Raw genomic sequence first — 24,100 nt, forward strand, 5'->3', positions numbered from 1 at the left:
ACACTCAAAAACCATGCCGCCAACCTCATCAAAACCGCCTCCCCTCCCGCTCGCCCCCGACCGCGCCGCCATATCAAACAAAATCTCCCTCCTCCTCTCCAACCGCACGTCCCTCCTCAAGACACTCAACCCTGCCTCCTCCTCTTCATCAACTCAATCCTCCACGCCGCCGCCGCGTCGGTACAACGTCAACGCAGACGACATCGAGCAGCTCTTTTCCGGGCCCCGGCCCAACGAAGGCGTGGGCTATGTTCCCGACCGCAAGGCCGCCGCCGGAGACGCGGCCGCGAGGGAGGACAGGATGCTGAGGGGAAGATTATTGGGCAAGGGTCAGAGGAACGGCAAGGGATCTGCTGCGGCGGGGAAGAAGTTCGCGGTTGAGAGCGAGAGTGATGAGGAGCCTGGGAGGAGTGGGCTGGGGAAGAGGAAGAGGCCGAGGAGGGAGCATGTGGTGGAAGATGCGGTGGAGGAGAATGAGGAGGGGAGCGGAGATAAGGGGGGAGAAGAGCTGGGAAAGGATGAGGTTGAAGATATGGACACGGGTGATGGGAAAGGAGATGAAGACGCTGACGCTGTTCTGGTGCAAGAGCAACAAGTGGCAATACCAGATCAAGAAGACAACGACGGGGATGATGCGAAAAGGAATAAAAAGAAAAGGAAGCGCCAGAGGGAGAAAGAGAAGCAGAAGCAGAAGAAACTCGGCAATGCTTCATAACAGTTTTACCATTTTTCTCAGCATCAAAGCACATTTAAAAAAAGAAAAGCGGCCAATGTAGAAAAAAAATTATATCATCCTATAATACTTTTCTTTTCTTAACCACAACATAGCTCATGAGAGATCACACCTATATACTTTATTCCAACGTACTTCTGCAAGAAAGGAAAAAAATCTCTCAATCAATCAATCCCCTTCCCCCTTTGATATTACCGCCAGAACAGCAGCCTTGTCCTCTCCCTTTAGTAGCCCTTCTCTTTGCTGTTCTCTTCGCGAGCCACACTCTCGTCCATCTTCAACCCGACCAAGACCGTCTAGACCATTCCATCCTAGCTTTCATACCTCTCCATCAGTCCCAAAAAAGCCAGTTTCCTCCTCTTACCATGGCAGTCAAAAAAATACTAGTCAAAAATCAGACCCAAAAGAAGTTTTAAAGACACAGCAACTTTTTGTCCGGCGCTTCAACGACGGATGAGGATGGTAACCCCAGACGTAGTAGACATGTTTCCGGCAGGTCATATCCAATCAAGGATCGTATTAAGAGGCTCGATAAAAAAAAATGAGCGACGCTGTCCACATCGTTTCCTGGTGATGCTCCCCCAAAAGGATGTTTGAATCAAGAAGAAAAGGAAAGGCGAGGTGGCCCCACAAGTTGAATGATGTTTGTAGTGTGCCATGGAGATGGTCAAGATCCAGTCCAAGGATGTTATTATACAATCGAAATTGAATGCGAATGTGTTAACTCGAAAACGGCCACCATCTTTGAGCATAGCTAAAAGACGTTGATCGGCCGTGATGCTGCCATGCCTAAGTATCCAATCTGGATTTGCAAAAAAACAAAAACAAAACAAGATGAATAAACCAATAAAAACAACTGAAGAAATCCGAAAACATGTGTGAGGTATTGATATTTCTTTAAAACGCCAGCCTCAGAATGCGACCCCTTGGTCGTAAGCAGCGCCAGAACTCATGCGCCGTGGTCATGATCCATCCTTCCTATCCATCCGAACGTTTACATGCCCGAGGCTCTGGACACCGTATCACTGCCTTCGTTTCCGCTTCCTGTCATCTTCGCCTCGGGGATCTTCGTCTTCGTCTGATCGTTCAGCGGTATCGCTAGGGTTGAGAATATGTGCCATGCTTCCTCTCCTAGTAGGAGGTGCTGATGACTCTTTCAATGCACCAATTGTTTTGCTCTCACGGTTCGATGCCGAGTTCCACGACCAGCTGCCAAAAGTATCCGACCCACCGCCGGCACCGTTCGAAAAGGGGGCATGCGGTGGCGTCGCCGGCCGCGAGTGTGGATGGCTATGAGTAGGTGGAGCCTGTAGGGAGAATGAAGAGAGCGAGTCCCTTATCCTCTGATCCTCTGGCGCAAGTCGGTTGGGAGACTGGGGCCACACGGGCGGTGGCACAGCTCCTGGAGGGAATGGAGGTGCGTTTGGTTGCCATCCGTGCGCGCGAATGTCGGCAGCGGTATGGCGTCTGGCCAGGCTGTTTGGAACCGTCTCCACGTTGGAAAGGGGATGAGGCCCAGGAGGAGGAGCCGGCGCGGCATTGCGCAGAGGTGAAGATCCAGCACCGCCGCTGATAGATCCGTAGGGTCGCCGCGTGCCGATGGACAGGTTGGAGGGAACGGCCGGGCGGTAAGATGGCTGGGTTCGGCCCTGCGGAACGTTCAGAGTGACTCGTCTGGTGTCATCCTGCGGTAGCTGTCTGGGCGAGACGGGAGCGTTGTCGACAGTGCCAAAGAATTGTTGCCGGGCAGAATATACGGGTTCGTGCGGCTCGTCGAGAGAGCGCAGCATTTCTGCTTGCCTCACCATTTCGCCCTGGATTGTCAAGACTTTAAACCATGCGTGTTAGCCTCACACCTGTCTTTTTGCCCGCATTATATCATGTGTAACGTACCATCTCGATGAACAGGATTGTCCGGAGGGACCAGTGACAGTAATCCCTTGGACAATTCCTGGTTGAAGTAGAGCAGCCGACTTAGTGTCTCCATGACTGCTTGGTTCTTAACGTGCATGTAATGGGCGGATTCTTCGCTCCTCTGGAGTCTCGCCGCCGTATCGTATAGTGAGTGCTCCAGGTTGGCCAGTCTAGCCTCAATGCTATCTGGCGGTACCTGGACGGGCTCGACCGGCGTGCCGGGTTGAGAGGTAGACGTCTTGGGGAAGGTGTTCTCTCTGTTGACAAGAGCGTGTCGGCTAGCGCGGCGCTTGATTTCTCGAAGACCAACGAGGTCGCCTCTCTTGAAGTTCCCATTGCCATGCTTGAACTCCCATAGCGTCGTTTCAGGGTTGCCGGTATGGAATACGTCTCGTTCTAGATGGGTGTGAGCTTCTCCGAACTTGGTCTATTCAAGGAACAATGTAAACGGAAGCGGTAGATACCTTTGTGGAACCCGTACATATTGAGCTGGCGAACAAAAGATGATATGTTGGTGTGCTTGAAGTATTGGCTAGGGGGTTGAGGGTGAGCAAGCTGATCAGGGCAGAGGTCGTTTGTTGAGGGGTTGCTTACGATAATACTTTGGAAAAGTCGGCAGAGGGCGACATAACGAAGCTTTCAGCGGATGACGACCATGAAATGAGATGCTGTATACTGGTGTCCTCCAGCATGCTGCTTGCACCGTCAGTAGCTGTCACCTGGTCCGGGGGACACCCGGGGCGAGTTGACGAGGGGAGGGGAGGGTTCAGAGTCCTCACTTGTATAGCTTGTGAATGAAGGCAGTTTGGACGATTTTGGGCTGGTGAACAGCGGCCGCGGCAGCCGGAGGAGGAGCGGGCATGTTGATTGAGCTCGTCACGGCGGTGTGATCTTGTGGCGATGCATTGCCAGGTCGGGCGACGGCCGGCTTGCCATTGGCGCTGGGGTCGGAGTCGGGGCCGTGGGCAGTAGGCGAGTTGTCTTCTGGAGATGTGCCCTCCATCGGATGGTCGACGGGACTAGGTGGAGACATGCTGATGGTAGGTGGCGGGACGGAGACGGAGATGGAAACGGGGACGATTCGGGAGCCGGGCGAGTCTTGAAGTCTATCGATTGCCGGAATGGATTTCTGAGAGGTCTCAGTCCTGTGGGCCATCTGTACTGTCCCCATTGCGGTCAGCCAGCGATGAATGGATTGTCCGGCGTGAATTGGGGGAGAATGAGGGGGGTGGGGGGGAGAGGAAGAAGGCGATGGAGGAGGATTTGTAGCGGCGTCGAGGAGGAGGCGGGATGTGAGGAGAGAAAGCGACGAGCGGGCAGCGGGCGAGGAGGCGCAAAGAAGAGCTCGGAGCTGCGACAACCGGCATTGGCTAGCTCAGGGAAGCTCCGTGGACTAGCTACTCACCTCACCTCATGTCTGCGGGATGCAGCACTCGGGTCGCAAGATGAGGTCGGACTGGCGTGTCGTGTTGTCGCAGTTTGGGTGGAGTCGAAGCAGCAATGGAGATGACAAAAGTTCTCGAGTTTTTCTATTTGTCGTCGCACGCCCACACACAGAGCAGAACAGGCTCGGTCAGGCACAGGCACAGACGTCGAGAGATCAGCCTCGCATTGGAGTGCCAGGCCCTGGGAGCTTCTAGAAGCGGCAGCTGTTGCCAGAGACTGCGGACAACAGCAGCGACGGCGCCGGCGCGAGGGCGCACACGGAGGTAAGCTGTGTGTGTGTATGTAGCTGTATGCACTGCACGATGCTAGTGTACGAGGGCGAGACCACTAAGAAGAGCTCGACGATGCCGCAGCGAAGGCGACTTTTGGGGGCGAGGCGGTGACGCTCGAGGCCCGTCCGGGAATAAGACGTGCTGGAGAGCAGAGGAGAGAAGAACAAGAAGGAAAAAAATCCGATGCGGACGATGATGCACAGCTGCGCCCAGGCGAAACAGGAGCGCAGAGCTCGCGTAGGGTTGAGGTGTCTCAGCGACGACGGTGCAACGAGACGGAGCAGAACCGTTACGGAGGTGGGAATAACTGTGCTGTACATGCAATGACGGGGGGGAGGAGGAGGATGTTGGATCGGTATGCAGTACTTGCGCCGCCTATTAGATAAGTCGTGCTCTTGTACCACCGCAGGCGGCACGGAGCAATGCTACCAAGGAGGCCACTGGCAGGTACCTGGAGGGGTCGCGCAAAGTCGATTGCGGGCTTGGAGGGCTAGTGGGCGACAAGTACCGGGTACAGCGCCTGTCGCTGGAGGCTTTAGGCTTTAGGCCGAGCTGCGACGGGGACGAATGGAGCTGTCGGCAGCTTTTTGCGGCTACGCTTCGCTCTGGAAATATGGAAACGCGGACTTGGGGGTGCGCATGATGGCGATGTTGGTACCTTGGCAGGTACAGATACATTGGGTCAAGATGCGTGTCGACACTCAAGATTCCTCAGGGTACACGCTGAGCAAAGCAAGGCAAAGCAAAGCATAGCAGAGGGCACGGTACGCGTATCAATGACATCAAATGGTCGATATCGATCTGCCATGTAATACAAGGCTTTGCCTATCAAGAGCAGCTCCAGCTTACTCAGTACCGACCTATGCTGATTGATACCGCTCCCGCTGTCAACAACCCACGGCGACTTTTCTCAGCGAGGCCGGGAACCTTTTTCACAGGCCCGAGGTCCGGCCTTTAGGTAATGCGGCGAGCGCCTTGTACGTAATACTGGCATGTACGGAACACTTGCGGAACAGCGTGGAGAAACAAAGAGGAGCAAATTGAAATGCCAATTGACCCAACAGCAATGGCCTTGACTGACAGACGAGGTTCCCCATGATTAATGCCATGATAAATAACCATGCCAATGACCCAGACCATGAGCTTCACCGCAGACCAGGGACCAATGATTTACCTAGGTACGGGTAGAGGTTCGCTCAAGACCCAAGGTATATCCTAGAGGTAACACTGTAAACCATGATGCTACAAGTACAATGAGTGAGTATTCGGACAAAAGGGCCCAAGGCATTGTTCCTCTCCCCAGAAAACCAGAATCGCGGATTCACCACGGAACATGTATCGGTACATGTGGTACTTGTTACTTGTGGCTAATCGCCGCTGGCATCCTTTCCTCCAAACCAAGTTGCATCCATTACCAACTACTAGGTACCTACTTGCTTCTCGTCCTCACCAAGCCTGGGCGGGCAGATACTAGATCCGATCTTACAAGAGAGGTGAGATGGATTCAGCCATAGGTCCGAAGGGAAAGCCCCCCCGCAGCGCACAGACAAGGAGACTTTTATTGGTGGCTTGCTGACAGGCCGTCAAACCATCCATCCACAGGGACATTCTGGCAATGGATGACTTGATGCTATAAATACAACACCAAGTGAATTGTATAGAGTACTTGTATACATAAAAAAGCCATTCTATCATGGAACAGTGAGAAAGAAGAAGAAGTAAAAAAAAAATCGATTATATAACAAATACTCGGATATCATCACCAATGAGCAACTGAAACATGCCCAAGTCCCCCAACTTTCACATGAAATTGATCCAGAAAATGCTCCTTATCTAGCTCCTCCGTGCTAATCTGCCTTTGGTAGCTGCCAGTCTTACGTCGGCGGCGCCAAATCTCATCCCCATCTTTCTTGAGGAGTAAGGAGAGTCCATCCGTCTGTGCGTTTTTTTCCAAAGATTGCTGCTACACGAAGCTAGTAATAATGCCTGTCCCATTCTCCGACCTACAAGTACGAGTACTACTTCCAAGGCAGTCCAGTACTGTACATAGTACTAGGCAGGATCAGATGCAAATTCCATGCCAACACACCCGTGGTTCCGGCCGGTGGCACACGAGCTGGATTAGCCTCAACTGCTAATGTCAACCGATTTCTTCATGCTAACAGCTGCTGGCATAGCGTATAGTATAGTATAGCTTCCAATAACGTTCGTTGCATGTTTGCTGCCGAAAAGCTGCTGCCTGCAAGCCCAATTATTTGTTTGCCCGTCTCCAATGGACCATGGCCACGCTACATGTACTTACATAGTACATGCACTTACTCATGCCTCCTGTAGCAGACCAGCAGACATAGGAGCACCACCTGCTACGTGCGAATTGGCATCTGTCAATTCACCTCCTACGGGGTCGGCCAAGTCTCAATAGGCCGAATTTCAACCCGTGGCACCGCAGGACGAATTGGTTAATTTGCTGGCCGCATATCCCGCCCGTCCGTGCATATGTACGAGTGCGTACGACACTCACCGATCCGCAGGGGGATACTCGTACGGGCCCGGGCAAAAGACGACTTGTGGCCAATACTTTGTTGTAGCGAGATGGCCAGATAGATTGATACTTCTACTTGCCTGTACGAGTATCACCGGTGCATATGCGCCCCTTTTTTTTCGGCCTACTTTTTTTCCCTTCCTTTGTTTTTGCTGTCCTGGTTGCCTGGGGAGGGTGTCATTTACAACCCGAAGAAGCCCTCGGTGTTTCCCACCGCCGTCTCACCAGCCTGCTTGATGCCTCAAGTTCGACGTCGAATTCGAGGCTCTGCAACAAGCTAACCAAGAATGTCACCGTCCCTGCAAGTGTCAGATTCCTCTTTCTGCTTCTCACACGCTTGCACGAAGCACTATTTCGTGCAAGAGACCGAGCTGCTGCGGCGCTAACAGCTGCCGATCTCGGGATGTTGCCAAATTATATTAAATATTGCCGTCAGATCGGCGCGCGGCATGCACCCTGGTAGTCCTTGTTTTGCAGTCTTTTTTTTCGCTTTTAATTCCCTCTTCTTATTTTTCTTTTTTTATTTCTTCATTTCTCTCTCTAGCTACTGTATTTTGCTTTGCCGCCGCCCCTTTCTACCCCTGGCATCAGGTACTCCATTCAAGTACATGCATTCTCCGGCTGCTCCATTTAGGCCAGCCAACCGGAGACACTAACCGAATATTTTGCACCAAGGAGGAAATATCTAGCGAATGGATGCATGAGCGGTTCTTTTTCGAAGAAGGGATCAAATAAAGCAATAAGCAAATTTAATAAAATAAAACCCTGCTATATCTAGCTCGGGTAAATCCCAGGGTAACTGACGCATCTCGGCGTCAACCAACACGAACAGCAGCACATATACGAGTATACGATATTGATATGGATGATGCTTAACAAACCCGTGCAGCTCGCCGCCACTCCTGCTCTAGGCACCGACTTAATCAAAGGCGGGAGGCAACAATTAAGACGGAGCCGAGCGTGAAACGACCTGCATAATCCCGCCAACCTTTTCAAAAAGCCCGAGGCTTTCATTCCCTCTCCTCTCCCCTCCCCCTCGTTGAAAAGCACTGATCACCTCTTGTTCGGCCGTGGTTCTAATTGCAGCAGTATTACCGCGTTTACCCGTGCAAGTGCTCCGTGGAAACATGCACAACAGGGCAAATATACTCTAGATGGATGCTTTGCCGAAATCCCTGCCCCGGTGTCTTTCTGGGCGAGAGCCGGCTACCGAACCAGTACCTAGGAGCACCAATTGTTCGTGTATGTACTTCGTATTTGGGAGCTAATGGGCCATAAGCAGATCCATGGCCGTCCAGACGATCGAACCGGTGTTTATTTCTCCGCAGCCCTGGAATTTGCAATCAACGCCTTTCTCGTACCTACATACATGTAATTACTTGTACACACCTACACATACACACACACATACGAGTACATGCACATACATACACATACATGCCAAGTAGCACCAACATAAAGTCCCCTCCCCACGCGACATTCGAAACAAAAAAACCCATCCTACTTTAGCATGGAACAAAAAAGTTCTTTGTTGCAACCCCCTGGTAACGCCTTCGGGCGAAACTAGCCCTGAACGAAATGGAGAACGTGCAGCAAAATAGCGGGCACTAACGGTCGAAAATCTGCCTGATTCTAGATTTTCCACCATCCCCTTTGCTATTGTTTCCAAAAAAGAACGGCTTTCGAACAAAGGGCGTCTTGTAATTCCGCACCCCGATTTTTGGGCCCTCCCCTCTACCGTTTTTGGACAAACAAAGGGAGAGAGAAAAAAAAAAAATGGAAAAGACCCTTTTACCCGAGGTAAAAGGAAATCAGAGTGCAGTAGATCCTCCGATACTTTGCATCGGAGCAACCGCCCAGAACTTCTTCTAGCTCCCAGCCCATCTTACCATCTTACTGACACGTAGAGGTACATGTATACTTACTTGGCTTGTCTGCAGCCGCGGCCAAAACTCTTAGCTCCCCGAACCTCACGAAACGTTGATGAGGCTTACCTACAGAGCTCTTTGATTTGATTAAGGGAGGGGTTATTCAACACCCTCACCGGCGACGTGGAGTCCAAGTTGTCGTAACAAGGCGTAGAGGAAACATCTTTTACTCACTATTACATAAGTAGCAGGTACACGTTTCCTTGAGTACTACATCCATATATTCCTCTAGTAGACACGGGATGCTTAGATTTCCCACTTGGGGTGCCGAATAGCCACTCACTTTGTTAACACATGTATGCACGTGTATCCCCCGTTTAGCCTTCTCGGTCCTTCTTTTACTCTCAATTTTTTGGAGGGCAACGTATAGTGGAATGCCATTGTCGAGCGTTCCCCGCCTCTGCGGAACGGGACACTTTGATAGTCTGCGATAGTGTACCCTCTAAAACGAGTGAGCGTATTGTTTACTAGACTTGTGTTAGGAGGGGGTCCGTTTCGAACTCCTTTTTGTGAAAATGTCACTGGCGGCTATGGCAATTGAGGTTTCGAGATCGAATAAACCAGGCAATCAGATTCGTGCTTCTTGTTGGGTAAGGAACGAGTAGAAGAGCTCTCTGCTTAACTGAGGACTTATTATACTTGTACCAAACAAGTTGGCTCATAACGTACAGTAGAAAATGAAAGGAGTTGCAGCACTTGTGCTTGCTATTCTACAAATTCCTATTTCAGACGAGCATTTATACAGCTACATGCCCTTGAGAGGAAACTGGACAACTCAACGTACACACCATCGAAAATGTAATTTGACATTGTAAACTCCTTTAATCACCATGATATATATCACGCCATCAACTAGGAGGGTTATCATTCTATTTTAAAACATGTCATCTGAATCTCCAGAGATATCCCAGTCATTCACTCCAATGCCAACCCTACCTATTTTCCCACAACTTATAAGACCCAAAACCACAGCTTTGTAAAATTCCATCAGCCACGCCCGCCTCCCTTCCAAGGATAGCAAGTATAAAATATTCATCGTCACAGCAGAATCTCGACGCTCAGCTCAGAAATCATCCCCACCACTGACCCTGTTCTCTCCAACCTCCCGAATCTTCTCCCCCAAAATCGTCCGCCCATATCGTTCTGCGACTTTGTACGCCGCCTCCATCATCCGTCCAGTGCGGTCCCGCATCAGTTCTACCATTTCTAGCGCACGCATACCCCTATCTTCGCCTTCCCGGCACTCTACCGCTAGGAGCTGCAGAAGCGTCTTGTCAATCTCTAGCTCGATGCGAGACAACAGAGAGCGCTGAGAGTGGCTTCCGCTAGTGGCGTCGACAAGGTCACGGAGCTGGGCTGCCTGCACACCCTTGAGCATGAATAGCTGCTCCAGTTTCTTCGTCTCAGTGCCCTCCTCCTCCTCGTCATCATCTTCGTCCATTGCTTCATCCTCCCCATCTCCTGAATTGTCCTTGCTTTTCTTTGGCTTGGGCTCCTGCAGTGAATGCAATGGAATGGAAAAGTCAAACTCTGAGAGCAGAGGCCGGGGGAAGTATGGATACTGGTCCCCACCCTTGAGGATAATGCAGTGAAATTTGTTTTCTGCCACGGCAATGGGGAAATATGTCTCAGTCTTTCGACCAGAGGCGAGACGAGGCAGAAGCTTGGTATCTAGTAATGGCACCCAAGAGGCCCGTGACGGCTGACGCCAGTGTAGCAGTGTCAGTAATGTACCCGTCGAGTCGTAAATGCAAGGATCCTAATAGCCAACTGTTAGCGCTGCTTCATTCTTTCAAAACAAGTAGACGTGTATTTGGTCAATACTTACACCATTGTCGGAAAAGAAGGCGCTCTTCAAAGTCGTGCCTTCGGGAAGCGCCACCGTATCTTCGTTCTGGCAAATCTCGTCTCTCTTGACATTCTCAATGGTATATAGGAGGCGCGTGTTGCCGTCAGCCAAGACAGGACCGTTGCCTATCGTGAGAACGTAATCTCTCCAGCTCGCACATGTAACCATGGGCGCGCTCTTGGGGCGATAGACCCTGTAGGGTATTCCAAACAATGTGAAAATGCGCACATAGTTGGCACTTGTTACGACAGTAACAAAGGACTCGCTCAGTGACATGGCTGTGACAGCCTCCCCTTTGGGAAGCTGTGTCCGCCAGTCAGACCGCTGCGTCCAGGTTTCATGAGGACGATAGAAAATAGTGGCCGGCTGGTCATCCTTTGGAGGGCACGAGAACAGAGTGCCGTGCTCGTTGAGACACGCCTTGTCATATAGGAAGGTATCGGTGAAGTGAAAATCTCTCTGAAACTCATGGTCGTAAAACTCAACGGTGACGGTATGGTGCCCGTCTTGGTCCACTGTCCAGACGAATCCAATGAGATTCAGGCAGAGGTACTTTCGATTTCCCCTCCACGGCGTTGACCCAGGTTGAAACGCCTCGTGGTATTGAGGGTCAAGGAGATGCCTCCGCTTGTTGGAATAGTCACCGGCACCCACATCATCGCCAACGCGACCTCTCTTCTGGCCAGTTGTATACCCAGCACCGTCATCATCAACGACAAACCCATCATCGTCGCCATCTGCATAGTTTTCGTCCTCCAAATAGGAGTCAAGACTGCCCAAAGAGTCTCGGCGAGGACGTGTGGGAATGTCGCGTTTCTGACCATTGGCCGCGGGAGCTCTTCTGTTGGCGGATATTTCTAGTAGAGGATCGTGGATAAAGGGGGCTGGCTGCACCGGCAGCTTCAGCATCGGAGAGTACTGGTCGGACAGGAAGTCGGGGTATATGTAGACCTCTCCCTCCGTAGTCGTAAAGGAGAGAATGTTCTTGGACGGATGCCACGCCAGGTCAATAACATTGGAATACTCGTAGCGCTGAATGATGTTCTGCGTGCTGGCCTCCCAGATCAAAACCTTTCCGCCCTTGCAGGCCGACGCCAGCATGACGCCGTTTGGCGACCAGGCGAGGGCGGTAATATCTGCCGAATGGCCATTGGTGAAAGAGCGCTGCTTCTCCCAGTCATTCTTGGATATGACTTGGATGTCCCGCGTCGGTGTCGCGACAGCAAATGCCCTGCCATCCGGATGCCAAACAGCCTTGACCGAAGCCTCTGAATCTGCGTCCCCAGCGCCAATCACGCCGTCCACCTTGTGTATCAGCTCAGGCTGCTCTGCCGTCAGAGAGTAGATGTATATAATTCCGTCAACACAGGATATGGCGGCAATCCGACCATTGGGATCCAGGCTGACGTATCGAGCGGCGCGGCCGTGTTCGTTGAGGTGCCGCAACTGCTTGATATCCTGCGTATTCACAACCTTGACGGTCAATTCGTCGCTGCCCACGGCACACCACTGCGAGTCTGCAGAAAGCGCCACATCTCGCACCGGAAGCGATGTTCGCACGAGGAAGCGCTCGAAGTTGGACGTGGCGAGCGAGTACAGGCTGACGGTGCCGTCCTCAGACCCGACGACAAAGAAATCCTGCGCCGCAGCAACGGCAACGTTCTGCTCCTGGCAATCGTCAATGTTTGTCGGTTCGCCGTCCGAGCCTGTCTTGTAGAGCCGGATCGTGTTGTTGGAGCCCACGGTCACCAGCCGGCTTCCGTCCTTGGTGTAGGCGCATCGAGTCGTGCCCTGGGTGTGCGCAGGCCTCGGTCGAGGACGAGGAGCAGCTGTCGAGTCCATTGTTGCAGCCTAGGCTCGTCAGATTGGGTGCATGCGAGAAGCTCTGGTCCAGAGGTTCTGGCTTCGATTCAGGGAGACGCGTCTAAGCGCGTATCAATTAAAGTCTGGGCGGTGTCGCGGCCCCGCGGTTGAATTTTAGCAGCAGCTTGTCAGTTGAGCCCCGCCATTTGCTGCCACTGGATTCAAAAGTTTGGCGGGAGCCTAGCTGGGTAAGCTTGCATGTTCCAAGTTACTATTGATATTCTTGCTGATCGAGCATCACGATATATCCTTTTTGTCTAATTTATTCGGCAGCCTAATTCATCCCTGGAGATCTAATTGCATATATAAACCGGCGTTGAGCCATCCTTTTCTCTTCATCCCATCACCAGCCAAGATATCCATTGCCATCCAAGTTACAAATCACAAATCACAAATCACACACCCCACCGCCATGGAGACCTCAGATCGAGACGCCTTCTTCCAAACCGAGTGAGTTGGCAGCCTTGGAATCTCTTTTGCTTGCTCATACTAATCAGCGTCACAGTGCCTCCAATGCCGAGAGAGATCGCAAGGCTCGCAAAGCTGGCAACAAAAATGGAGATCCAATTGTTATGAAGTCCAAGATTCTGGCTGCTGTCCCGGACCCCTTTTCTCCCTCAACCGCCATCTTCATCGCGGAATCGGCAGGTTTTGTTCGCCGCATAGACATTTCAGTGAGTATCAGCCGTGGCATTTAGTATGTAAGGCATACAAACTCATCACTCAATCATTGCTTCTAGTCGGGTGCAACAAAATCCACCTATCGAGGACCCAAGGCACCTGTGACATGCGTCGCCGTTGGAGGCAGCGGGAACAAGACCGTATTTGCCGGCTCATGGGACAAGGATATCTGGTCTTGGGATGTCGAAACAGCCCAGCTCGGCCGCAAGTTCAGTGGCCATGCGGACTTCATCAAGGCCGTCATTTGCACCAGGATATCCGGCAAGGAGATCCTCATCACCGGCGGTGCAGACAAGAAGATCTTGGTCTGGGACATTGAGTCCGGCAAGCGCCTGCACACGCTTCAAGACCCGGCCACAACCATGCTTGCGGTCCAGCACATTGCCGTTGACCCTGTCCTGAGCACGCCTGATGCCGTGGTCATCGCGAGTGCTAGCAGTGACCCTCACATCCGCCGATGGAAAATTACAGCCACTGGCTTCGAGCAGTTGAGCGAGGCATACCATGACCAGCCCGACACTGAGAAGCTCACCATCGCGGAACATGACACGAGCGTCTACAAGCTGGTGTACGATCTCGAAAGCGAGGAAGGCGATCTCTGGACGGCCAGCGCGGACGGCACCGCAAAATGTCTCGCTCGGGCTCGCAACTTTGCGGCTGACGATGTCTTTACGCACGGGGACTATGTCCGTGCCGTGATTCCTACGGAGAACTGGGTCATCACTGCGGGACGGGACGAGAATGTCAAGGTCTGGGACAGGGCTTCGGGCAAGCTGTACTGCACGTTGGAAGGACACTACGAGGAAGTGACTGATCTGATCTTGCTGCGAAACTCGCGAGGATTGCCTGAAAAGGTCTGCAGTGTCAGCATTGACGGCACCATCCGCACATGGCCTCTGAACAAGGGCGAGTTGGACGAGGTGGTTAAGAAGATTGAAGAATCTAAGAAGCCGGTAGAGCAAGAAGCTGAGCCGGAGGGAGGTAACATGTTGACCGCAGAGGAGGAGGCGGAGTTGGCTGAACTGATGGACGACTGATCGGGCACTCCGTTTAGACAGCCAACAAAATAAGCACCTGGAAGAGTTTATTCTTTACATCTCATTTACTGAAATAATCTTGTTCAGGGGATTGCTGATGGGCGGGCGCTGTTGGTCCAAAGCGTGTTGGCGCAGAGGTCCCTCGTGACGGCTACCTGCTTTTCTACCTTCGATAAATTAGTTGCAAACAGAAATCTGTGGTTACTGACATACATGACACTGCATCTGACATGAAACTCGTCCACGATAGATCATCTTCACCGACACTTCCGTCTCTACGCGCGGGATACCGAGCAAACGCAGACTTGCCTACTTGCATGCAAACTTTGCCATCTTGTCGGACCTGAACGCTCACTTCTTCTCCCCCCCCTTTTTTTTACAAAATCATGTTAGTTATATGAGCAAAAATTTAGCCCCCGAAATGCAGTCATTTATTTTTTGTTTGTCAACAATTACGAAGCTAGCAGTGTAGATGCACAACACATTGTACACGCAACGAACTGGCATGTGCACGGTAGTTCGTTTGCCGTAAAGCCAACCGCTTGATCCAGCTCACAACTTCTCGTGGGATCATACGTAACATTTTGGGGGAAAGAAAAGGCCATGTGTCACATTTGACACAGAGTCGTTCAACACGTACTGGTAGATCAAGTAGAAAGAGAGACATGTCGGGACCATAACGAGATCATAATGAACAACGGGCAGTAATCGCAGCTTGACAGAGATCAAAGCTGAGAATGACTGTAACCAGCTATCCTGGACGAATCGAGTACTACCTACTGCTTCCGGCTACTGGTAAGCTGCCCAACGCTCAGGAGGTGTGATCGATGAGCCAGCTACGTATTCTAAGCACTGAGCTAGCTGAAGTTGGCTCCGAATCTCCGGTAGCACTCCGCCGCTATTTCGTATACGACGCTGTGATTCTATGATTAGAGCTAGCAATCTCGAGGCTAGTGGTGAGATGTAGCTCAAGCTCGATATATACAGACACCTGCAAGATGCATTGGTCTCACCTGCAAGCTCCGTTTGCTAACAAGCGGCTCATATGCCGTACAGAGTTCAAAGTGCTATATCACACATCTCGCCTTATTGTAGCGCATGCATGTACAAGTTGTTGTGACATGCTCGCACCCAACTCACGGCAGCTCTGGAAGCTGTTTACTTATTCGGGTTGGTGCCTTCAGGTCCCGGCGCATAGCATTATTCTGGCTTATTTTACCAGAATGGATAATCTTGTTAGCCGTCGGTCCGGTCTTGAGATCCCTGCACTGTGGAGCTCCGGGGTCCTGGGCATCTCCAAGGTGGCCCGGGTCATCTGCCGTTGGTCGATTAGCTGCAGATCAGACTGAGAAAGAAGCTTCACCTGCGGCCGCGGACTCTCAATTTAGAGTTACAAGAGTGGTAATCAAAGAAAATTACCTGTTAGCCACGGGTTGATGCCGAAATCATGTTCAGGGCTCCCGAGGAAGTGGGGAATCCTCGTGATAATCGCCGCCGCGTGGACATGGTGGCGAATGAAGAACGGTTCATTCTGAAACAACTAGAAGCCTCGCATAATTTTTCTTGGCCAATTCCCCAAAGGATTTAAATATATACAGAGATTATTCAGGCGAGAATGGTACTAAAAGTGCGAGGCGAGTTATTGCGAAGGGGATCAACCAGGTCTTGTCGAGGCAAATCTCCTGGAAGCTGTGTATAATGCACGGACCCCCTTTCGTTCGTAAACGCAGAAAAGAAACCAAGGTTTCTAATTCACGCCGGGTGATACCCGGACGCAAGGACTCTTTAGTGGCGACATGGATGCTCTTATGAGACAATTTTGGGACTTTGTGTATGAGTACAAGGATGCACTCGCAGTGCCTCGTGCCTCATGAATGAGCCTAGAAGCACCAACTACTAGTGCCGTGGACAATTAGCATGTGTCAACTGTAAAGAAACAAGTAAGCTGATGGGTAGAACAGCTATCATAAGCTCTCCTAGCTTGATAACGAGAGGCACATGATAAAGTTAGACGTATACTTCGCATACCGGGGCATACAATCTCCAGCTGGGCTTCGTCATATCTGAGTTGACCGTCACGAGATCAGCACGAAAGACTCACTGCTGGTGGTAAATACAGAATATAGCTTGCGACTGACATGATATAAGCATGCCCTCAAGTATACCGTGGCTCTTGGTTCGAGAGGCTTCTGTAGGGGATCGTCATGCTGGCAAGTGTCCACCGCAAACCACCAAAATCCCTTCTCCTGAAACCTGCATGCGGTGATTACTCTTCACACATGGAAGGTTTCTTCTTCAAATCTCCCAGCTTGTTGGAATTGCGGAGATGAATATTGCGGCGAGAATCCAACGGGAAGAGCATGTCTGTGCAGACAAAGTACTGGTGACAGGAGAGGGTCTGAGATAACGTTTTACGCCTGCTTGTGGCCGTGTACATCAAGGGCAAGCTACCGAACTTTGGCGGTGGCAAGATTCCATTACATGGGTAGAAGCCACAAGCTGTCCTGGGCTTTTTGATATGCTGTACTCGTATACCATTCAGTACCCAACAGACAGGATATGAGATGTTATTCAAGTACCCCACACGTGCGTTTAGTTGGCTGGATCTCATGACTAACACTCAGCAGCGTAACGGTGCGTTAGAATTGGACCACCGAGTACATGCATGTAAGTTTCAGGTAATGTACTCATGGCTGATACCGAACTAGATGCTCTGTCGACATATGTTTCATCGACGCCTTGGGTCACGTTGTCCAGCGTTAACGAGATGCTCGCAAGTTGAAACAAGCCACGTTCTGTAGTCTGGTAGTATTGCTGAGCCCTTCAGGTAACGCAACCGTGGTTGTTTTGAGGCACCTAATCGGGACATACTTGGAGATTTTGCCTTTATTGATGGAATGGAGGCAGCACATGTATGAGAATCAGGGCCGTCATTCATCTGCAGTACATGATCCTTCTGCAATGTTCAAGGAGGCACGCGAATTGCCTGAGTTCGGCATAGTTCTCTGAGTGAATATTTAGCAGGCTGATCCGGAGATTTATATGACCTGTCTATTGCTGACCTGAAGTTTGAGATTCGTCACGGGGCGTATTACCCTCCTAGCCAGATGTAAGGCACGTAGGTGCATGATGAAGGTACGAACAGACTTTTATCCACTTCAAGCCCTTACGGATCTGTCCCAAAGGTCCCCAGAGCATTAATAACAAGTTGCTGCCAGGGGCAGGGGGTGATATCCAACTCCTCCTAAGGCAGGAGAATCAACGATGCTGCGAAGAAAGCTAGACCGCGATCCGGCGTTACGGGGACAGCAGATTTAGAATTCAACACAAGGATGGTGCGAGAAGTGAACACCAGACTGTGAGCAAGATTCGAGTTGCCCGAGCCTTGAGTGGAATGTCCGGTAATTCGTACTCACCGGCACTGACCATTGTTTGGTCGGTGTTGACACTCTGGTTGTTGGATCAAGAGTATGGAGCAAACGGCTGCACTACTTGATCGGGGTAAGCCTGACTGCTTCACATATACATGGAGGGCAACATGTGTGTTCGGATACATCCAGCTGATTCGCAGAAGAGGAGATAATACCACCACCACACATGCCTACACCACCGGAGATTTAGCGGCCAAATGTCGAGTTCGTGATTGGCGCCGTACTTTTTGGCTCCGGGTGGTTGTTCTTTCAAGTACACATGCCCGAAGCGCTGGTAGTAATACCGATGCTGGCGGCTGCGTCTTCAAAGCGTAGCCAATGGAAGTAGGTGGAGTTGTGTGACGGCGATAAAGGTGGTGCGTCATGAATGTCAGGCTGAGGTCAGCTGTGCTCCCCAGCTTCCAATGCCAGCTTCTTAGTGGTAGCTTTGCGCGACACCTCATCAAGCGTGTGTCACGATATTTTCTCTGTTTATGCCGAATGTAAAAGAGGCAAAGCCCCGTACGTTTCCACACACTCGTACATGCGTGCCACATGTAGACGCTGCCTGGCTGCAACACAGCTCCGCGGCATCATCGCAAGTCGTCCTTCGACGATCATGTCTAAGACATGGCTCGTACCTGTCTTTGGTGGCACGCTAGCTTCTCCACTGACGTTTTGTCGATATGGCGTACGGGTACTAAACCTTCTCCAATGGCCGCCCGCGAGAATGTCTTGGAGTGCCGCTGGGCTGTGTGGGGTCCCCGGCATCAGGTTCGCCTGAGTGTGGGCGAGTGGGCTGAAAGCCAAGCGCTTCAATGGGATAGGCTCCGATGAAGGCATGGGGCACCGCGAGAGGCTCGGAGATGAGGTAAACTGGCAGTAGTGTCAAGCCCAACATGCGACGGACGAGCGCGCTTTGCAAGCCGAAGTTATGGATGGACAGATCGGCCAGACGCTTGTGCTGCGGCTGTGACAGCCTGTATAGGGACTTTTTGCCTGTTGTTGGCGCCCAGAAACCTGGTCGGTTGGCCACAGGGGCTCTGTGCAATTGTCCAATTCCCATCTCGCATTGCCGTCCCCCCATGTCAGATGCCCCTGTCAGCCACTTTTGGCGTCTTCCCACTCCAAGCCCAAAGAGCCCAAGCCCCTTGTTTCTGCCACCGAGATCAAGCGAAGTGTTGTCAGATCCCCAAAACGGCGATGTCGATGACTCCTTTTCGTCGCGAAGGAACAGGAGGAAGACTGGCGGATTGGGCAGCTTGGCGTAATAGGGCCGAGGATTGTGATGTGTGTAGGAAGCCTGGCGGCATCAAACACACACACGCATCTCTTTCCCTCTAGAGAGTTGGTCGAATGATTCCTATGTTGTGTCCATTAGTATTCTAACACAACGTCGAGAAGAGACGGAGAAGCAATTCCTGTCAATGTCTCGGTAAATTGGGCGTTTACGGAGCACCACTTGTGCTCATCAACGACTCCATAATAGGAACGAAGAAAATAAAAAGAAAAAAGAAGAGAAAAAGAAAAGAAGAACACACAGACGAAGAGGCGTACGAGTATGAGCTCGCCCAGCAACCCGTGCACTCGCGCACCCGCCGCTCCGCGAGAGCTACTCCCGACGAACTCCAAGGGTTGGCCATTCTGGTGCATAATTTTCTGGCGCATCTGACGCGGCTCTTGTCTTGTGATTGTCTGCCCAGCATGTCACATACGGAGTGCTGTAATATGAATCACAAGTACTACCAACCATTACAGTGCAAAATGAAGCTATAGCCAGCTCTTCCCTGTTTCTCGGTGGGGCGCAGAGCCGAGTCGGTGATCAACTCCCGGCTTGTGCTCTAGTGCACGCGCTTGCAAGTACTTGTACCACTTGCTCTCGCACAACTTCCGCTCTTCTTGTAGCTGGGAACTGCCTGCCTCTGCTGGCATCTGCAAGCGAGCAGGTACTCGGTACTGACGCAGGTACGGGGTGTTAGTACCGTGTTACAGAGCACTAACATGAGGCAGGTGCACGGCATCAGGCAAGTGCACAGGACAGGCAGGACTCAAGCAGAGCTCCATATCTTGTCATATGTACTCCGTACTTCAGGTTGTACTCGGTAGTACGAGAACAGGTGCGGGTATTGGTGCGGGTACAGGTACAGGCATAGGTATAGGTAGGTACCTCCCACCTGCTGGCAGCCGCCCAGAGCTCTGGATGAAGCTCTCTCTCCTCTGATTCGACCTGGACAATTTTTGTGTGCCAGTTCATTGCCTCCTTCAGACTTCCTCCACGATCGCTGCGTTCTTCTCATCTACACTGCTGACGAGTACTTTTACTCTGCTCCTCCTTACACCCTCCTGTCTTCTCTCCTCCTGTCCTCTCCTGTCCTCTCCTCTCTCCTCCTCTATTCTATTCTCGTCTCGTCTCGTCTAGTTTCTTCTCTTCTCTTTCTCCTACCTCCATCCACCCTTCTCTTCCCCGAGGCTTCCCCCATCGTACTCGGTAGTTTTTGCCCACTTCCTTGCTGCTGGTCATCCAGGCCCTGCAAGTCAACCCTTTCTTTCCTACCCCTGCTGACGTCTCCAACTTCCAACTATCACTTGTCATATTCTAGAACTTGCGCTGCCGATAGAAATACGCAGCTATAGCTCCAGACAAGCTCTCGGGTCTTCGCAGCTTCAACTGTCCCGGCGGATCAGAAATCTCGGCTGCGGCATTGCGGTCATGGTTTCTTCGAATACCTACGAGTAAAGGCACACGCAAAAAAAAGTCGACCAAGAAGACGAGCGGAAGCAGCTCACTCTCCCACCGCCATTCTACCTCGTCCCTGTTCTCCATCACTGCCTCCGCCGCGGCCCTGGGGCCCTGCGCGCAGTCAATCAGCTGAGAAATTCTTGCCGGCATCCTTCGGCTCCGCTGACATTTCTGGGTGCCGTTCTCTTCTTGGTCCAACCTGTCTTTACCTTCATCCAGACCACTTCACCATGACGGACACCAAGATGGAGGCTTATGGCAGCATTGTCGCCTTCGAAGGTCATCCTGATATTGTGTCAACTCAGCTCCGATTGCTGCCAACCTCACCTCAAATCCTTATTCTTCCTGCGGTCCAGTGCTACATTGTCAATAATGATTCGGACAAAGCCTTTGAGGCGCGGGCTTACATTCGCAGGGTCCATGACGCCCTCATCACCCGGCATGAAGCTGCACGTACCTTTCTACACGGCGCGACAACATCGAACAAGCGATTGGCATTCCTCAATGGTGGATCACCGAGTGCCCATGCCCTTTGTATCAAAGCGATCATGAAGCACGAGACAGGTGGAGACAGGATTGAGGCAGAGGCGATTTACGCTCAGCTCGCAAAAGATGGCCTGGCTGGTCTCGAGGTTAAAGGCCGAATTCACAGTAAGGCGGGCTCTGATGGCAACGAATCTATTTTCAACGAAGAGCTCCATGATCCCATAACGCGGGCCATGAGAGCTGCTGATGCCTTGGACCGCGAAACTGCCAATCTTCAGCCATCTGACATGCTCGATCTGACAATGACAACTCGGCCACGAAGTCTGAGCTTGCCGCTGTATGGCTACTTAGATGGCTTTGGCGATGCAGCTCCCTTTTTCCTCTTTGGCGCGCACGTTGAAGACGAGATGGATGTGGAAGACGATACCCCTCTAACCCCAGGAGCACCGACATTTGCTGTCGTTGACTACAACCAGCCGTCAAAACGACTGTCGCCAGACTCTGTAGATCTCCCACCGGCATCGCCGAGTCGCGCTGTTAAACCGCAAGTGCAGTCGAGCCTTGGAGTACACCGTGAAGTTGAAATGCTCTCCCCAACATCCCAGACTTTTGCTCGCACAAGCGATACCATCTCCAGCGGAGAATCCACCACGCCCGACATACGCACATCAGTTTCGAGCTCCAAGGGAGCACTGCAAAGAATCAGATCGCTAGATAGAATCTACCCGATTACTGCCAAGTTGAGAGATCTCTGCATTTCAGGAGCTTCGACAGAGATGGGAGCAGAGTCTGGTGTTTTCCCCCGTTCGCACTCTTTCATGGTTGCTGGCGAAGAGAGATCTCCAGCTATTCGGAGGCTGAGTTATATCGATCGACGGACCATTCTATCCAAAGGTCATCAGCCGACACTCAAGGCCGACCAAGTTTCTCTCGATAAAAAATCGAAACAAGGCCAAAATCCTTTCGGTTCGTTCCACCTAGGGACCGACATTGCCACCGCAGTAGAGGTTCCGTTCCAGCCAGTACTACCTTGGGTAGAAAACTTGGTGATCTATTTCAAAGACGAGACACCAGATGTACTGCTCACTTCAGTTATCCTATCATTCAAGGCCAGCAACTATCCCATACTCTCCTCTCCTGCTTCGGTGTCTGTGTACTCCGGACATACTTCTACAGCAACGACTCCTCTTCGCCAGCCAACTGCGCTTGATCAAAGATCTCATGAAAGATCTCATGAAGATGCTGCGATGAGTAGGGAAAATAACGATTATGACTACTTTGCTCACACTCGGCCTCGACAGCCGCCTGTGGGAGAAAGAACCATCCCATCTGTCAACGTTATTCGACCACCAACACCCGCACAGACCCCGCCTCCTTACACGGGTAATCGGGATAAATTTCACGACTTTGAACTTGTTTCTGGGCAAACTGCCGTCGCTATCCAAAACTCACTTCGGTCAGTCCTAAGCATATACTTTCCTCCAGAAGCAGAGGGCTACCGCCAATTCCAATTTTCTCTCCTTCCCGAATTTGACGGTTTATGGAAGCCTGTCTTCCGAGAAACTGAGCCCAGGGGCTCCAAAAGAGAAACAAACCGAAGAGTCAATCACATTCTGGCGATAGGATCCCAAGAAGGCGTGGATAAAGTGTACTCGTCAGGAATCATTAAGCAACTGGAGACGATTGGAACGAAATCAAGCGATCGCCAGGGTCGCAGCGGGCGAGTAGATTTCCGGTAGGTTGCTTGTGCACGATATTATACATCTGATGTAACTTGTGAAACAAGATGCTAATTGGTCCGTAGATACCTACTTGCGAATGCCATGCAAGCATTTACCGCTCTGCCCCTGACAAACCAGACATCTGATAACCCTTTCACCAATTCGTATCTTCTGGCGACGCTGCTTATCCCCCATCTTGAAACATACTTGGCACTCCACTCGGGAATTCGCTATCTTCTGCTCGAGTACCCTCCTGAGCACCTGGCCACCGTACTGGCCTTGCAGAAGTTGATAGGCGTAGACCTTATCAAGGTGGCTCAAATTGTTGACCCTAGCAACAAGGACCGTTTACCTTTTACACAAATCGGGGGGCCTAGCGTCGGGGCCAAAACCAATACCAAAACACCCAATTTGTCACCGCAGTCGTCAAGCTCGGATGTCACAGTCTCCAATGCAAACTTTCTGCTCACGTCTACGGCTACCGCCAAAGACATAGCGAAGTTTGTTTCTGCCGTCTGGAATATCCAGGTCGAAGCTTGCGATTCTGAGTCTTCACCCCATAGGAAGAGTTTACCTACCAAAAAGCCAAAACCAGCACCGCTCGATGTCCTATTCACCAAATTCCCTCGATCATCAGTGTCGACTCGCAGTGGGCCGTCGCCTACCTCAGCTGATGTCTCTTCCAGCCCCGAATCGCTCACGCTGTCCTCTCGGCGTCAGTCGTTTACGGACAATATCAAGACACCCAAGTCAGGGACCATCTATAGTCGAGCCTTCTCCCGGCGGCGACTCTTCCGTAGCGACTCAGCATCCATGACTACTTTTGACCACGGCAGTGATGACAGTGAATTGGATCTAGAAGAGCGGAGGCTCATGCCCATGTTTATGAAAACCGTTGAGCCTAAGGGTAATACCCGGAAAGCTCTCAAATTCCTGGGCTTGGCATAATAACCCGCAATCTGAGTGTTGCGCTTCTCTTTGTCTTTGATTTTTATGCCGCAAAGTTTTTTATTGCCCATGAGAGGTGTGCCAGGCTGAGCGCCAGGCGCTCTTCTTGTTTCAACGAATTATGAACGTATCTACACGCCACTGCTTTTTTCCCATGGTTACCTTTTATCATTTTTTAAAATTTCTGTTTTCTTTTTCCATTTCAATTTGCCGTTCTGTTTCAGCTACTCATTTATTCAAGATGTTACTGTTTTAGATAGAAAGCCGGAGTCATCTGGGTTGCGCTGGAGTGCAACATACAAAATACGGAGATAGACAAGTGTACTGCAAGGTAGTTGGTGGTGGATAATGGGGACGATTCGAGATACAGTTGCAGCTTTTTCTAGCTTTTTCATCTATTGAAATGTTGGTGGGCCTGTCGGATAATTTAAAGACGCTATTGATCAAGTTTTGATAATTATACTCGCTCGTTGTTCTTGTGCATGACGTTCAGTAACCAGCACTCTTTCTATCAAAGTATCTATAGTTTT

General features: G+C 51.3%; 6 protein-coding genes across 6 annotated transcripts; 3 read left to right on the forward strand and 3 right to left on the reverse strand.

Annotated features, from left to right (window-relative positions):
• Positions 1–13: 13 nt before the first annotated feature.
• TRIVIDRAFT_59121 (uncharacterized protein) lies at positions 14–715 on the forward strand (the record flags this gene model as incomplete). The annotated part of the gene is made up of 1 exon (XM_014105346.1): positions 14–715. The coding sequence occupies one exon, from the start codon at positions 14–16 to the stop codon at positions 713–715; it is 702 nt and encodes a 233-aa protein (XP_013960821.1).
• Positions 716–1,755: 1,040 nt separating this feature from the next.
• On the reverse strand, positions 1,756–3,818 carry TRIVIDRAFT_125026 (uncharacterized protein; the record flags this gene model as incomplete). Its single annotated transcript, XM_014105347.2, has 5 exons — positions 1,756–2,561; positions 2,627–3,043; positions 3,112–3,179; positions 3,242–3,340; positions 3,427–3,818. 5 exons carry the CDS (start codon positions 3,816–3,818, stop codon positions 1,756–1,758), a joined length of 1,782 nt encoding a protein of 593 aa, XP_013960822.1.
• A 6,080-nt stretch (positions 3,819–9,898) lies between these two features.
• Positions 9,899–12,526, reverse strand: TRIVIDRAFT_50150 (uncharacterized protein; the record flags this gene model as incomplete). Its single annotated transcript, XM_014105348.1, has 2 exons — positions 9,899–10,594; positions 10,664–12,526. 2 exons carry the CDS (start codon positions 12,524–12,526, stop codon positions 9,899–9,901), a joined length of 2,559 nt encoding a protein of 852 aa, XP_013960823.1.
• Positions 12,527–12,924: 398 nt separating this feature from the next.
• TRIVIDRAFT_81288 (uncharacterized protein) lies at positions 12,925–14,472 on the forward strand (the record flags this gene model as incomplete). The annotated part of the gene is made up of 3 exons (XM_014105349.1): positions 12,925–12,997; positions 13,053–13,221; positions 13,288–14,472. 3 exons carry the CDS (start codon positions 12,960–12,962, stop codon positions 14,263–14,265), a joined length of 1,185 nt encoding a protein of 394 aa, XP_013960824.1.
• A 3,903-nt stretch (positions 14,473–18,375) lies between these two features.
• On the reverse strand, positions 18,376–19,318 carry TRIVIDRAFT_197996 (uncharacterized protein; the record flags this gene model as incomplete). Its single annotated transcript, XM_014105350.1, has 2 exons — positions 18,376–18,978; positions 19,217–19,318. 2 exons carry the CDS (start codon positions 19,316–19,318, stop codon positions 18,376–18,378), a joined length of 705 nt encoding a protein of 234 aa, XP_013960825.1.
• Positions 19,319–20,645: 1,327 nt separating this feature from the next.
• Positions 20,646–23,570, forward strand: TRIVIDRAFT_69546 (uncharacterized protein; the record flags this gene model as incomplete). The annotated part of the gene is made up of 2 exons (XM_014105351.1): positions 20,646–22,636; positions 22,706–23,570. 2 exons carry the CDS (start codon positions 20,646–20,648, stop codon positions 23,568–23,570), a joined length of 2,856 nt encoding a protein of 951 aa, XP_013960826.1.
• Positions 23,571–24,100: the final 530 nt, after the last annotated feature.

The sequence above is a fragment of the Trichoderma virens genome (genome assembly GCF_000170995.1).
Source record: "Trichoderma virens Gv29-8 chromosome Unknown TRIVIscaffold_2, whole genome shotgun sequence".
Classification (NCBI taxonomy): Eukaryota; Fungi; Ascomycota; class Sordariomycetes; order Hypocreales; family Hypocreaceae; genus Trichoderma; species Trichoderma virens.